This window comes from Oncorhynchus gorbuscha, linkage group LG03, assembly GCF_021184085.1.
Source record: "Oncorhynchus gorbuscha isolate QuinsamMale2020 ecotype Even-year linkage group LG03, OgorEven_v1.0, whole genome shotgun sequence".
Taxonomy (NCBI): domain Eukaryota; kingdom Metazoa; phylum Chordata; class Actinopteri; order Salmoniformes; family Salmonidae; genus Oncorhynchus; species Oncorhynchus gorbuscha.
In genome coordinates this window covers 82,826,029-82,842,223 of record NC_060175.1, presented here as the reverse complement: position 1 = coordinate 82,842,223, position 16,195 = coordinate 82,826,029, and the positions used below count along the sequence as shown (strand labels likewise).

At 42.3% G+C, this 16,195-nt stretch overlaps 3 protein-coding genes across 11 annotated transcripts in view; 1 reads left to right on the top strand and 2 right to left on the bottom strand.

Annotated features, from left to right (window-relative positions):
* LOC124032052 (ankyrin repeat and SAM domain-containing protein 1A-like) overlaps positions 1 to 7,651 on the bottom strand; it is a 113,239-nt gene extending 105,588 nt beyond the window's left edge. For all 8 annotated transcript variants that reach the window (XM_046344071.1, XM_046344072.1, XM_046344068.1 and 5 more), the window contains exon 1: positions 7,238 to 7,651. In XM_046344071.1, coding sequence (XP_046200027.1) covers positions 7,238 to 7,413 — 176 coding nt within the window. In that variant the 5' untranslated portion in view covers positions 7,414 to 7,651. The remainder of the gene's footprint in view (positions 1 to 7,237) is intronic.
* A 1,794-nt stretch (positions 7,652 to 9,445) lies between these two features.
* Positions 9,446 to 11,327, top strand: taf11 (TAF11 RNA polymerase II, TATA box binding protein (TBP)-associated factor). The gene is made up of 5 exons (XM_046344086.1): positions 9,446 to 9,904; positions 10,015 to 10,145; positions 10,249 to 10,336; positions 10,453 to 10,549; positions 10,688 to 11,327. Exons 1-5 carry the CDS (start codon positions 9,740 to 9,742, stop codon positions 10,816 to 10,818), a joined length of 612 nt encoding a protein of 203 aa, XP_046200042.1. The 5' UTR covers positions 9,446 to 9,739; the 3' UTR covers positions 10,819 to 11,327.
* Positions 11,328 to 12,151: 824 nt separating this feature from the next.
* The window catches only part of LOC124032051 (UHRF1-binding protein 1-like), a 56,810-nt gene continuing 52,766 nt past the window's right edge, over positions 12,152 to 16,195 (bottom strand). Inside the window, exons 18-22 of one of the 2 annotated variants that reach the window (XR_006838200.1) lie at positions 15,724 to 15,980; positions 15,430 to 15,538; positions 15,209 to 15,297; positions 13,164 to 14,587; positions 12,152 to 12,568 (exon numbers count right to left, since the gene is read on the bottom strand). Coding sequence is in view for 1 of the 2 variants with exons in the window: in XM_046344067.1 (XP_046200023.1) it covers positions 14,471 to 14,587; positions 15,209 to 15,297; positions 15,430 to 15,538; positions 15,724 to 15,980 (572 nt within the window). In the remaining variant the exon portion in view is untranslated. Of the gene's footprint in view, positions 14,588 to 15,208; positions 15,298 to 15,429; positions 15,539 to 15,723; positions 15,981 to 16,195 lie in introns of both variants that reach the window. The other variant, XM_046344067.1, reaches the window with a different exon arrangement.

The following is a 16,195-nucleotide window of genomic DNA, read 5'->3' as shown; positions in this document are numbered from 1 at the left end:
CTGTTTCTCAAACTAGACACTAAATGTACTTGTCCTCTTGCTCAGTTGTGCATCAGGGCCTCTCACTCCTCTTTCTATTCTGGTTCGAAAAGGTTTGAGCTGTTCTGTGAAGGGAGTAGTACACAGCGTTGTACGAAATCTTCAGTTTCTTGGCAATTCCTCGCATGGAATAGCCTTCATTTCTCAGAACAAGTATAGACTGACGAGTTTCAGAGGAAAGTGCTATGTTTCTGGCCATTTTCAGCCTGTAATCGAACCCACAAATGCTGATGCTCCAGATACTCAACTAGTCTAAAAGCCAGTTTTATTGCTTCTTTAATCAGAACAGTTTTCAGCTGTGCTAACATAATTGCAAAAGGGTTTTCTAATGATCAATTACCCTTTTAAAATGATCAACTTGGATTAGCTAACACAACATGCCATTGGAACACAGAAGTGATGGTTGCTGATAATGGGCCTCTGTACGCCTAGATATTAGATATTCCATTAAAAATTTTAAATTAAATGTTTCCAGCTACAATAGTCATTTACAACATTAACAATGTCTGCACTGTATTTCTGATCAATTTCATGTTATTTTAATGGACAATTTAAAACTTTTCTTTCAAAAACAAGGACATTTCTAAATGTCCCCAAACTTTTGAATGGTAATGCATTTCCGTTAATTCCCATAAATTCCCACGGAAAGTTTCCACCTCTGAATATTCCACAAAATGTGCAACCCTAGTCGCTAATAATCATCTAGGTAGCAATCTAGCTGGCTAGCATGGTCAGCATGTGAAGCAGCACACTGTTTGTCCAGGCTACTGTTATTGCCTGTGTTGTTCAGCATTTAAGTCATTTAGCAGACGCTCTTATCCAGAGCGACTTACAAATTGGTGCATTCACCTTATGACATCCAGTGGAACAGTCACTTTACAATAGTGCATCTAAATCTTAAAGGGGGGGGGTGAGAAGGATTACTTATCCTATCCTAGGTATTCCTTAAAGAGGTGAGGTTTCAGGTGTCTCCGGAAGGTGGTGATTGACTCCGCTGTCCTGGCGTTGTGAGGGAGTTTGTTCCACCATTGGGGGGCCAGAGCAGCGAACAGTTTAGACTGGGCTGAGCGGGAACTGTACTTCCTCACTGGTAGGGAGGCGAGCAGGCCAGAGGTGGATGAACGCAGTGCCCTTGTTTGGGTGTAGGGCCTGATCAGAGCCTGGAGGTACTGAGGTGCCGTTCCCCTCACAGCTCCGTAGGCAAGCACCATGGTCTTGTAGCGGATGCGAGCTTCAACTGGAAGCCAGTGGAGAGAGCGGAGGAGCGGGGTGACGTGAGAGAACTTGGGAAGGTTGAACACCAGACGGGCTGCGGCGTTCTGGATGAGTTGTAGGGGTTTAATGGCACAGGCAGGGAGCCCAGCCAACAGCGAGTTGCAGTAATCCAGACGGGAGATGACAAGTGCCTGGATTAGGACCTGCGCCGCTTCCTGTGTGAGGCAGGGTCGTACTCTGCGGATGTTGTAGAGCATGAACCTACAGGAACGGGCCACCCCCTTGATGTTAGTTGAGAACGACAGGGTGTTGTCCAGGATCACGCCAAGGTTCTTAGCGCTCTGGGAGGAGGACACAATGGAGTTGTCAACCGTGATGGCGAGATCATGGAACGGGCAGTCCTTCCCCGGGAGGAAGAGCAGCTCCGTCTTGCCGAGGTTCAGCTTGAGGTGGTGATCCGTCATCCACACTGATATGTCTGCCAGACATGCAGAGATGCGATTCGCCACCTGGTCATAAGAAGGGGGAAAGGAGAAGATTAATTGTGTGTCGTCTGCATAGCAATGATAGGAGAGACCATGTGAGGTTATGACAGAGCCAAGTGACTTGGTGTATAGCGAGAATAGGAGAGGGCCTAGAACAGAGCCCTGGGGGACACCAGTGGTGAGAGCGCGTGGTGAGGAGACAGATTCTCGCCACGCCACCTGGTAGGAGCGACCTGTCAGGTAGGACGCAAACCAAGCGTGGGCCGCGCCGGAGATGCCCAACTCGGAGAGGGTGGAGAGGAGGATCTGATGGTTCACAGTATCGAAGGCAGCCGATAGGTCTAGAAGGATGAGACCAGAGGAGAGAGAGTTAGCTTTAGCGGTGCGGAGCGCCTCCGTGATACAGAGAAGAGCAGTCTCAGTTGAATGACTAGTCTTGAAACCTGACTGATTTGGATCAAGAAGGTCATTCTGAGAGAGATAGCGGGAGAGCTGGCCAAGGATGGCACGTTCAAGAGTTTTGGAGAGAAAAGAAAGAAGGGATACTGGTCTGTAGTTGTTGACATCGGAGGGATCGAGTGTAGGTTTTTTCAGAAGGGGTGCAACTCTCGCTCTCTTGAAGACGGAAGGGACGTAGCCAGCGGTCAGGGATGAGTTGATGAGCGAGGTGAGGTAAGGGAGAAAAAAAAACTACTTGATGATCAATGACTGTCAACAGTTACATGCAGTTCGACACTGAGGAAGAATCAGTTGTCACAAAATATTAGGTCTTTTCCAAAGGTAAAAAGAAAGTAATATGAGCAAAACAATTTAGTGAACAGGCGATTCTTAAGATTTTCTGACCGATACGTGATACATTTGGATAGGTTTGGGGTCCCCCAGACCTTGCATTTGCATTTGAACTGGGGAGTGATGCGTATCGGTGAATCATTACATCTCTACCTATAGTACAATTAAAAAATATATATATTTATAAACCAAAAAAAATTGTTTTAAAGAGTCCATTTGGAGAAAAGAGAATGCATTTAAAAATGTATTTTCTACAGCTGACAGCTCTTTCTTCACTTGGACATTGAGCCTAGAAAATGCCCAGACTGGTCCTTGAGGACCATTAAAAAATGGCTGTTCTAGATGTTGTGTCAATAGGATAAAGGAGCTTGCTGTTAATTTAAGAGACAATACACAGCCCTTCATCGGCCTAAGCTTGGTGAGTGTCAGTTCGGTTAGTGCTCCTCCATGCATTCCTCTGTTAATTTCCCATAAGTGGGAAGGCCAGGCTCTCTCTTGCTCTCCCTGGCCTGCCATGGACTTAACTTACCCCGGCCCTGGCCCAGCCACAGCAGCTGGGGCTGTTTGGACAACCTGGCACAGGAAGTTCCGGAGAGGAGTTCTTCCTGTGGACCTCCAGGATCGAGACGGGTCATGGAGCCCAAGTGAGATCCTGGCATTATGTTGCAGTAAATGTACAGTACACTATTTGTAAAGGCATAGCTTGCAGTTAATGTATGACATTCAGATTCAGTCATTTGTTTCACCACTTCTGTTTCTTTAGTTAGTCTTAAACCACTGGATTAAAGCACCTCCATTGGCCTAGGGCCAATCACGTGTTTATTGTAGAGGACGAGCACAGTGGTAGTCAAAAAACAGTGGTGGTCAACTATATTGAAATGTGAACTGAATAGCACATGGTTATTCTGGCATTGACAGTGAAATGTCATTGAATCCAACTCTGGTGATCAGGAAGTCTTATCAGGCACCACTCTGCTGCTGTTCAGTCTGAAAGGTTGTTATTGATGCCGAGCAGGGAGCAGGTAATGTTGACAGGGCTGCCTGTCTCCTACCATGATAGCTGCGGTGAATGCCATCCAGTGCCAGTCCCATTCCATTCCATTCAATTATCTTTCTGTTTCAGAGTAATACAAAGCACATGTGGGGCTTCTGAACATGATGGGCTTGTGTCTGTCCAATTGAGTTTTCCATTCAGGCATTCAGGAAAAGTAGACAATCTGCAGAGTGAAGCTGTGCTCCTGCCTGGTTACAAAAGCAACAAGTCTAAACACGTGCTCCATTCCAAAGAAAGAACTGCAAAACATTCAGCACAAACACAACACACCTTCGCCAATGATGATAGTAAATGTGGGAATAAAAAAAACTGTTGCATGCGTTATGCAAAGAAGAGCAACTACCTATGCTGTGCTTATGCTATAACCAGATGTCAGTGTTCCAGTAGCTGGTGGGAAGAAGTGCAACATGAAAGTAGAATATGCAGAGACTTGGGCCTAGGCCTATAGGTTAGTGCTTTTCCATCATGAAAATAAGTTGAGCAAGCTGCACACTACAACAGACCAACCAACCATCTTTAGCGTAAATCCATTTGAATTTAATCACTTTATGACAGAATTCATTTTGATTTAATGTAATGACCATGTATGTTTGCCCATGGAAGAAGTAGTCAGAAAGTGTATTTTTTGACCTGAATGTCAAGGTATTCAAAGTTGACCAATTTTGCATACCACCCCATACCATGAGACATCCATGTCTTCATCACCGGAAATGATAAACGGTTGAGTTTGATAACATTTAAAACCTTACGAACAGTGTTGTCAAACGAATGGTAATTCACATTCATGCCCCTAAACGTATTGACATTTTCATTACATGTGCTAAATTAAATGCCACATACAACAGCAAACACTACCCCTGAGCCTCTCTGTGGTAAACATGTCAATAAATCTGTATAGCTCACATATACTTAGAGGCAATGCTAATGGTATATTTTAAAGGCTGATGGGCCCACAGCCTTTCAGAGAATTGAGTGATATTAGGCTGCAGTAGTGAAGCTTTTAACAGTCAATGGTTAGACCATCGTTTTTATTTATTTCCAACAAGTGCTAGCCAATCATTTCCAAGAGGAAGGTTGGCAGCCATTGATTAAGCGAGCCAGACCAGATGATACAATGGGCTCTTCAGTCCATGCCCGCCCACAGATCAGTAACAGAGAGGCAGGGATGGAGGCAGCCTTGACTGAATCATGACATCCCTGAATTTCCGATTAAGGAGGTTTAATGTAATTAGCTAGAGTACAGTCAGTGTAGTGTACAGCCTGGCTTGAGTAGCACAGCGATGCATCACCTTGGGGATTTTAGCAAACACTTGTCTCAGCCACGAGACATAGGCACCCTGATGAGGCTTATACAGTGGGGGGAACAAGTATTTGATAACCTGCTAAATCGGCAGTGTTTCCTACTTACAAAGCATGTAGAGGTCTGTAATTTTGATCATAGGTACACTTCAACTGTGAGAGATGGAATCTAAAACAAAAATCCAGAAAATCACATTGTATGATTTAAGTAATTAATTTTAATTTTATTGCATGACATATGTATTTGATCACTACCAACCAGTAAGAATTCCAGCTCTCACAGACCTGTTAGTTTTTCTTTAAGAATCCCTCCTGTTCCCCACTCATTACCTGTATTAACTGCACCTGTTTGAACTCGTTACTTGTATAAAAGACACCTGTCCACCGGATGGATGGGGCCATGTATCGCGAGATCTTGACCAACAACCTCCTTCCCTCAGTAAGAGCATTGAAGATGGGTCGTGGCTGGGTCTTCCAGCATGACAACAACCCGAAACACAAAGCCAGGGCAACTAAGGAGTGGCTCCGTAAGAAGCATCTCAAGGTCCTGGAGTTGTCTAGCCAGTCTCCAGACCTGAACCCAATAGAAATTCTTTGGAGGGAGCTGAAAGTCCGTATTGCCCATCGACAGCCCTGAAACCTGAAGGATCTGGAGAAGGTCTGTATGGAGGAGTGGGACAAAATCCCTGCTGCAGTGTGTGCAAACCTGGTCAAGAACTACAGGAAATGTATGATCTCTGTAATTGCAAACAAAGGTTTCTATACCAAATATTAAGTTCTGCTTTTCTGATGTATCAAATACTTATGTCATGCAATAAAATGCAAATTAATTACTTAAATCATACAATGTGATTTTTTTTTTTCTGGGATTTTTGTTTTAGATTCCATCTCTCACGGTTGAAGTGTACCTATGATAAAAATTACAGACCTCTACATGCTTTGTAAGTAGGAAAATTGGCAGTGTATCACACACTTGTTCTCCCCACTGTAGGAGGTTGATTGACAGGGCTGCTGCGCACCTGTATGTTGCCAGCATTCTGATTGTCATCTGTTTATTTGGTCCTAGAATTAAAAACAAATGAAATCCCTTTCTGTGGTTAACACGGTTTCTTAGCCAAATGCATGATGGAAGGCATATCATGGCATAAATCCTTTTGAGTTTAAGAGGAAGTTCCATGTTCCTTCCAATCTTCTTCCATGTTAAACTTTACTGTGTAGGGGTGGGCAGTTGGTCCTTGTGCATTTTTAAGGTCAGGAGGTGCTTTACCAACCCAACAGCCCTTTGCTAGCTTGCCAAGTAGCAAAGGACCATTAACATGGCAGGTTTAAAGCCCCCTGGAGTATGTTACTGAGTAGACAAAAGGGCACCACGGGTCCCAGGGCAATGAATGACTCCAAGCCCAGTGGAAATAGCACTGACAGTCTCATAGGGCTTGAGGTAGCCTAGGTCTAGGTCATTGTGTTTTCAATGTTTCCCTTTCTCTTGCAACCTTTACCTGAAAGGGCTGTAGTAGAGGTGCCACCAACATTATTACTTCTGACATTGTCACCACTCGGTGGGCATTCAAGTGCACTCACTTCATCTACGCCTATGTAATCCCATCAGCACAAAGAACACTGAGCAAGATGGACTGTGGTTAAAATAAACCAATATTTTTCCCTGCATGATCAAGTAAAAAACAGCATGCAGCTGCCCAGGCCGCCGACACACTGCATTCCACCCACTTGCTAGTAGAGACTAGCTCCGGGAGGGCATGGAACAACAATGCCAGAGGAAGAATGTTCCATTTCACTGACAGCTCGTGTTTCATTGCCTTTATCGCGGTTTATGTGAACCAAATTAATCTTGGCATATGAGAATGAATGGGTCTGGCATCAATATGATTTAAAAAATACTATTGTGTTTGGGCGTTTTAGACAATGTCTCAATGACAACGGTCCAACATGTATAGACAAACCAAAACCATTGACTAGTTAGCTACGATTAAATGGAGGACTAGAGTTTTCAATACGATATACTGGTAACATTATGATATGAAGATCGTGCGTATGTAAGAAGGTTTCTGCTGCATGTGGCATTTTATTTATGTATTTTGCACTGACGATCATCTAACAAAGAGGCACTCCATTGCGCATGCAACGTTAATGTGTTATTATTAAACATGGCAAGGGTCCACTGCATGGATGCAAATTAATATCTACTGCTGTGATTGCAAAATACAATACAATTATTGATCAGGGGGGGGGTTGTTTACTGAATGTGGCTTTGCCGTTTACAACACACTTTATGACCACCGACCGTTCTCGGTCGGAACCATCTCGCTCTGTCTTCCATTCATCCGCTGCTCTCCCCTACCTGAGAAGGCTGGAAAGCGGGTGCGAAGCATTGTGACCACTGCTATTGCTGCCTCCACCAGTCCCCGATGATCCACTTCCACTTCCAGTCGATTGTCGTTTCCCAGATAGCAGCTTTTCCACGGCGGCAAGATTTCCTGTGCGCGCCGCCTCTAGGAGTTCCTGCTCCTTCCCCATCTCGGATCGAGAAGGGGGTCGGAGGATTTGGGAAGGAGGGGGTTGGAAAGCGGGAGAAAAAAATCCTTTGCGGTCCTCTACTAATCTCACAGACGTACTTGTTCTTTCAACGCCGAAGAAAACGATGGTTCCCTCCTCCGCTGGATCAGTCTCTCCAGCGTTACAATTTCACAGAATGTCTAATCCCCCACTGTGACTCCGGGGAAAACTTTAGTTAAGCACCACAGAGCCAAATGAAACTTCCTTCGCCCTGTCTCAAGCGCGCGTCACTTCCTCAAAACTGCCCCTATCTGACGACGTTGATTAATCAGTTTGTTCATAATCTTGCATTATTGTATTTAGTTGGTGATTATTGTATTCCATTATATTCTACTACCAATGTCGAAGAACACAATAATCATATTCCTACAACTATAAAAGCACATAATTCATCCAGAACATTTTTCAATGTATAAAATATATATATGCTGAAGTGCACAGTACATGGTCATTACATTTACATTTTTGTCATTTAGCAGACACTCTTATCCAGAGCGATTTACAGTTAGTGCATCCATCTTAAGATAGCTAGTTGGGACAACCACATATGACAGGCATAATAAGTACACGGGTTAGGGTTTGGTCGGCGTAGGCCGTCAATGTAAATTAGAATTTGTTCTTAACTGACTTGCCTAGTCTAAAGGTTAAATAAATAAAACACCTCAATAAAGTAGCTATCAATAAAGTCAGCGCTAGAAAGGGCGGGGTGGTTCAAGGTGAGGAGGGGGATGATTTAAAATACTCTTTGAAGAGGTAGGGTTTCAGGTGCATTCAGAAGATGGACAGGGACTTTGCTGTCCTAGCTTTAGGGGAAGCTGGTTCTACCATTGGGTGGTCAGGACAGAGATGAGCTTGGACTGGGCTGAGCTGCCCTCCCATAGGGGTGCAATAATAAAGGTAAAGAAATATGTTTTATTTTCACATACACTAGACAGGTGCAGGGAATGTGCTGTTTTACATGGTCAGCCATAAGGTCAGCACCCCTGGAGAAAAGTTGGGTTAAGTGCCCTTACTCAAGGGCACAGCAACAGATGTTTCACCTTGTCAGCTCAGGTATTCGAACCCAACCTTTCGGTTACATATCCAACGCTAACTCTCTCTTTCTCCTGACATTTCTTTTGAGAGACGCTGAAGGAGCAATCATAAAACAAAAAATATCCTTATGCGTTCCAGAGAGTTAAATGTATTTTAAAGTTAATTATCGAGGCTATTGACATATTAATATAGTTTAAAACGTTGATTACCAAATTACATTTAGTTAGAGAACTGATCATCCAGAAAAGAGCCTAGTATTTTCTTTCCCATTTAAACAAACACTGTAACAAGTATGACTAGTTGAATGGAAATACGCCATTGTACATAAAGCACTGGACCAAATATAACGGAATATGTGCATTTTTTTCTCAAATGACAAAGAAAGGACCGAATTATAATATATATATATATTATATTTAAATACTTCTAATGTCACCGCCACATATATATAATTATTGTCAATGCTCTCCCAATAAAGGACAATAGAGGGTTTAAGACATCAGTAGGTTTATAATTGAACACATTTATGAAGATTTTACACTATTGTGGAGAGATGTACTGTTTGGATTCTTTACATACAATAGAAATAAGCGGAATCATTTTTATGTAATTAATTTCATTATCCTTTTGGTCAAATTTCATATACACAAATGTAAATTTACAAACAGAAAACCACATTTTCGTACCCTACAAAAAGAAATTGAACTGTATTTTAAGACGGTTAAATGCTCCACTAACAAAAAAGCTGTTAGAATTATAAGTATATGCATGTCCCTTAAGGTCCTTGTGTAATTGTAATGTGATATTGTACCCCCTAGCTCGATTGTCTATTGTTTGTAATCTATGTATGCTTGTGTTCCCTCGTGTGCTTTATGTATTGATTTGTTGTTAATAAAAAATATTTTAAAAAACAAAAACAAAAAAATAGAGGGTTTAAGCCGGAAGTTGATTTCGGAAGCAGCTTCCGGCCTGAATGTTCTCCATGTTTTTTTGATGATGCTTCAAAACATTTCTCTTTCGCGCTTTAGCTAATATTTTGCTAAATTAACGGTTTGATTTTTTTGATCAATAAACGTGGTACGCAGAATTCCACGAGGATAGTAAGTCACGAGGATAGTAAGTGAGCGTAGGTGGCTGTGGAGTTGTTTGCTAGCAGTTAGCTAACTTGTTGATGTTTCTCGAGTCAAACATTTCCGTTTTGACTGTTGCATAATTATACATTATATTGGTGTGGTAAGATTTCGAATGAGTTATGGCAGACCCAGCTAGGATAAAGACTGAATCCAACTCTGAGAATTCATTGGCTGCTAGAGAAAGCCCTAAAGCCGAAGACACTGAAGAATTGCCTGTGACCTCGGATGCAGATACCGAATCAAAAGATTCCTCCTCACAATCACTCAAACGCGAACACAAACAGGTAAGTGGCATGTTAGAATAACTATATTGAAACATTGGCCCTACATCCACATTCAAGATATAGTACTATATATCTACAATCCTTTGTTTACTTTGCATGACCTGCTGAAGGACTCTGTTGCTGGAGATGATGAGGATGAGGGAACCTCAGATCAACCAGCTTCCAAAAAACTAAAAGTTGAGCCTGAGAAGAAAAAGGAGAAGCGGCAAAAGGTTGACGAGGATGAGATACAGAAGATGCAGTAAGATTCTGATACTGTAATTTGTTTGTTTGGTAACTGCACTATGACAATTATTTGTTGCAAGCATTCATACATTAATATTTTTCCCTCTGGTGTTGTCCAGGGTTTTGGTCTCATCCTTCTCTGAGGAGCAGCTTAACCGCTATGAGATGTATAGACGCTCTGCTTTCCCCAAAGCTGCCATCAAGAGGGTAAGACCTTTAGGCACATATGTAATTATATTTAATCAGAATCAGTTCCATTTTAATATTACATTTCACTGATGCTTGTATTTCAATGTATGCTTTTCTTTACCTGATTGATACAGCTGATACAGTCCATTACAGGATCCTCAGTCTCTCAAAATGTGGTTATTGCCATGTCTGGTATTTCCAAGGTCTTCGCTGGAGAAATAGTGGAGGAAGGTCAGTGAGGGACACCACTGAGTTAATATTGACTAGTTGGCCAGATATGAGATCTGGATCGTTTGTCTTGTATCTTCACCAACGAAAGCTTTGAAGCATTTTGACGACTCTGACATGCTTCTCTGTTTGGTCCTGCAGCTCTGGATGTGTGTGAGAAGTGGGGGGACACGCCTCCCCTGCAGCCCAAGCACATGAGGGAGGCTGTCAGGAGGCTGAAGAGCAGAGAGCAGATCCCCAACACCAAGCACAAGAACATCCTCTTTCACTGAGCCACTCATGCCCTGCTGATTATATAGATCCAAGCGGTGATGTATTCACCTTTCAGATGGTGGCATCTTACACACCACTTTCATGTTCATTCTCTATTCCAATGTCATTGGTTTGGCCATGAAGGCAAGTGCAGTATACTGTTGTCAGGAACTCCAAAGTCAACATTTGTTATATTTGAGGGCATTTCTTGGATATACTAATGGTCAATAATAAAATGACCACAGCATCAAGGTTTGTGCCAATGTTCTAAAATACATTTTATTTGAGCTGTTGGTGAAGCATGGAAGTATCCAAAACTGGTCACTTCTAGTACTTCCTGGGAAAATGTTTCAGTTAGACCTCAGGTCAATCATTTTGGGCCATATTTCAATAAATAAAAGGACACATTTGTTAATGATTTATCTTCTCTTATTAGATGAAGACTGGTAAAGTCTCGTAAGATGAGCTTGTGTGTGCATGTGTCTAACTTTAAACCTGCTCACGGGCCAATAAATGCATAATACAACCATACTGAGTAAATAGTCACCCAACACCCTACACTGAATATAGATAGCACACAAATAATGACAAAGTTGGTTCAATAGTTTATCACTTTGAAACATTTCACATACTAATTTGGTTCACAGAACCAAGTTTAGTCTTCTTCAATGATGTGATGACTTCTAAGCAAGTGTTACACAAATATTACATAATACTGTCAGAGGGCCTCCCACAACATTAGTATCAGGAAAATATCAGGGATGATCCTCTAAGTGATTCACATTAAGCAAGTGCAATTTCTAGTGAACATACCACACTTAAGTGCAAATAATCCACAAGGTATAGAGCAAAAGAACAATCAGTTCAGTTACAATGCATGCGCTCACTCCTTCCACAACATTGATAATATTTTTGCAAAGTCATTCTGATGACGAAGACGAAAGAAGAGAAAGCAGCCCATGTAGGGAGATGCCCGGTGTCCCAGTCCCATCCCCATACATCATGGTAACCCAAGCAAGATAAGGGATGCAGTAGAAGTGTAACTTGACAGGCAGTGAGGAGGGAGCTGGCTGGGGGCAGAGTGGGCACCCTGCTGTGAACAGAGAGGTACTAACAGGGTTCTAAGGGGGGGGGTGGGGGTTGATTTTTAGACACAGTCAACATAACTGCATCCTTCCAACTGGGGATGTAATTTTCATTCCCCCCCCATCACACTGACAGCCAAGGCCATGCCAAAAAGTAAATATCAGCAAGAAAATTGGGGCGCTGATATTGAGAATGGAATCACTGCTTTGTTACACTGACCTTGAGGGAAATTTCAAATACAAAACATGCAGGATGGGAAAAAAACTGAACCATTAGACTATTTTTTATTTGATAATCTTAGGCATTCGTACATTTAAAAAAAAACTTCCCTCTCAGAATATGGGCAAAACAGAATTCCTCCTATTGCTTCATGCTACTTCCCACAATTAGAAAGTAACACTGTCATTCATATTCATATTGGAAGGCAACCAGAAAATCAGTGGCATATTATTCTGACCACCAGAGGTCTCAAGCTACCATTCAGAAGAGAGTGGAGAATGATGTTAAAAGCTCAACTGAGGGTTGTGGAGTTATTAACTTGTTAGCACTGTACCACATACACAAACAAGTCTCTTGATCCATTTGAGTTTCTCACAACTCACACTTGTTTTGCGGAATGGGACTTGGATCTAAGTAACGTTACTCCAATGTCTCTCCTCTCCCTCATCAGGACCAAATACTAATCTAAATACAAAAAAACATACAAATAATACAATTGAAATACTTCTAATGTCACCACCACATCATACCCTAGAATTGCTACAAAAATATATAATTAAAACATAACCACATCATTAAATAATACTAGAAATTATTCCAATTAGTACAAAGGCTTCACGACTTTTACATAGTAATAGAAAGGTACCCAATGGGTGGAATACATTAACAAATTGGCATTAATGCACCTGTCAGCTTTACTGTAGATAAAATGATTAGTATTATACATGTATTGTGCATATATAGACAATTAAGATTCATTATCTCTATTCTTTGATATGATGGCTGTGCCACTAGTGTTTGTTTGAAATGGCTAGTAGCTACACTGTCTAATGGAAAATCATTTTTAAAAAGACAATAGCTGCAAAAAGTCAAATTCATGTTACATGCCTGTAAAAGTTCATATCAAAAGAATAACACTACATTTCATCCATGCAGTGAGGTATTAGTAAATACCTAGAATGTGTGTTTCTCCATGCAGATGAGTGAGTTAAGGAGATCAAGTAATACCGGTCTGAGGGCAGGGTACACCTCATGTAACAAACTAAATGAGTTAACTTACCGCAACAATTGTGGAACCTTTTCTCAAAAGGCATGAGTCATCTGAACATTAAACGAAGAATACAAATATAGTTTTACAGTCACAAAATGTAATACTTTTTTATGATGCAAAGATAACACTGGGGAATGACCTGGTGTCTGAAAAAGTCTGAACAGTGTGGAGACAGCTTGCCCTACCCTCTGATACACAACCAATCAATCAAAGGGATAGATATGCAGGTTTGTCTTGTGCTCCCATTCACAGGAGATCCATGGAAACAGTGCAGTACTGCTTGAAGTCAAAGTGCTTTTCTTTCTCTACTCTTCTATTTAATACACTATGGTTCTAAACAATGGTTACATTAATGCATCTAAGATACCAGCTCCAAACTATACAGACCTACAGTTATGTACAACTATGGACAGGACCTACTTAACATTGACAAGCAGTTTTATCTTTGAAGCTTTGTGGATGTTTGTAAACCCACACACCAAGATTCCTAAAACACTAGTGATCTTCACAAAGCATGCCTGACAGTGAATGATTTGTACATGGAAACATATCATCAACAGACATCAATTACAACTGACTGTTCTCTGGCATATAAGACACAGTGCATATAATTAAGCAATAAGGCACAATGGGTGTGGTATATGGCCAATATACCACGGCTAAGGGCTGTTCTTATGCACAACACATTGCGGAGTGCCCAGACACAGCCCTTGGTATATTGGTCATATACCACAAACCCCCGGGGTGCCTTACTGCTATTTTAAACTGGTTATCAACGTAATTAGAGGAGTAAAAATACATGTTTTGTCATACCCGTGGTATGCGGTCTGATATACCACGGCCGTCAGCCAATCAGCATTCCGGGCTCTAACCACTCAGTCTATAAGAAACATTTTGGCATGTGTTCTTCAAATCAAAGATAAATGGCAATTGAGTTGCAGCCCAACAATGAGTTAACTATTCTCTATGGTGGTTTAAATTAAAACTGCTTTTGTACAGCAGAAGGGAACATGTTTAGATTGTCAGATGAAACTAGTGCCTGTTATGTACCTCAGAGTGTAAATAGTGACTCCAGTGGGGCTTCTTGTTAATACAAGGGCCCCCTATGTGTTCTCTGGAAGTGACACACTGTTTGTACAATTCATTAGAAGAGCTTGAGCTTTCGAACTACCAGGGTGGATTCCACCATTGGGTGCTCATCTTTGTTGTTTACAAATTGTCATATGCCTGAGTCCAGACATTTCATTCAGTTCCTTTACTCCCTTATTGATGCAGTGTCAGTATATCGCCCTCTGCTGGTTGGGGGAGTAAAGCAGTCACAGGTCAAACATGGGGTCGTACTTCCTGACCTCCAGGAGGAGACGTTCTCGGTCAGTGAGGGCTTGTGAGAGGGCCAACTGAGCCTCCAATAGCTGGGACCCCAGGGATGGACTCTGAAGGGAAAATGTTGTCGGCTTTATTAGTTTTCACTTCTAGATAACGTTTCTCTGCTAGGGCAAGTAGCCAGATATCTATTCAGCTATAATTGGAATACCTGCTGCCTTGATTTGGACCCTCATAGCCTTAACAAGAACAGGAGAACTACAACTGTCTCGTTGGCAACAGATTCTTCAACTATTACAACAGGAATACAGGATCTGTATAAGTAGATGGTAGATGGAATTGTGGACTTACCTTCATCTAATCATCCATCATTTAACTTACAGCATTCCAGCTAAGCCCTATGAGTTTGTATTTCTAAATCAACGGTTTCACACACATTTAAGGTAAAAATAATATATAGCTACTGTAATTACAATGCAACTATTGTAGGGACTGTGCTATCATAAATAAACACAATTTATGCTACGCTTTCATTTTACACGGTGGTGAGAACTAACCTAATCCTTACTCACCCTAACACAATCATGTTTTTGTTAACAGCTTGTGCTGTCTGTTTATCTTGAGTCATTATCTTGAGTTCATTAACCCTGTAATAATCTGTAATGGGTGAGTGAGCCAGAGAGTCAGTGGTTATAGAGAATGTAAGTATTTAGGTTTTTGAATGCTCATACCATACTCTGCTGTGGTTGGACAGAACAAGAACTGTCTGGTTTCTCCAAACATACCACAGCACCACCTGCAGAGTCTGGGCCTGCACCACCTGCAAGACCGACAATATATATTTAAAAAACAGATGGCTCATAACTGTTATTCCATATCAATCAAGCAGTGACAAAATAATTGTAATCATAGTGATACTCAAAGGCATGTCCGTGTCCTCTCCCCCAATCACCTTTGATTCTAAACAAGCCATCATCAGAGCGCTCCAGAACCACCTGGTCTATGGTAAAGGTGGCAGGTTGGGGCTGGGGGGCGGTCGGGTAGATCTTGGGACCATCATCCTAAACAGGAATGAACTGGTTAGCTCCATGGATGGCATGGATAACAGACTAACTGTCATTTATGCAATCAGTCTCCTATGGATTGCTGTTGGGGTCTTACCACATATAAAAACCATAGGGTGCACGTCAAATGACGTTATTTGACCCCAACAGAGTTCCATAGTCTCCCTGTGCCCCCAGCTGACCTTCAGAGTGATGGTGACATTGTCCAGGCGGATCTTCATGGGCTGGACATCAGCACTGAGCTCATCCTCCAGGAAGGGCCCCAGGGTAGCCAGGGTGGAGGCCAGGAGCTCCGCCCGACAGCCCTGCACACCCAGCTCCAGGTGACCTACCAACGCAGAGAGGGGACCGTGCCGTGCTGCAGAGGGACCCATCTCTATTCGCATGCCCACCACTGGAGCTGACCTGCAGCCCTGTCTCTGTCCCAGGGTGGACCCACCTGGAGATTAGGACATCAAGGAAAGCGTGAGTTATATAGTCAGAGAATGGGTACCACAGATATGGATCCCTGCCAGTCTGTTGGTTTCCACGAGGACGATTTGTGCATGTCACTTGGTTAATTGTGGGTTCTTGACTGGCTCAGGAGTCAGAGTTTTGAAGCGCAGACTCTGAAGCATGAAGGACAGACATGTGCTTCCGCTGGTGTTGTGGGTC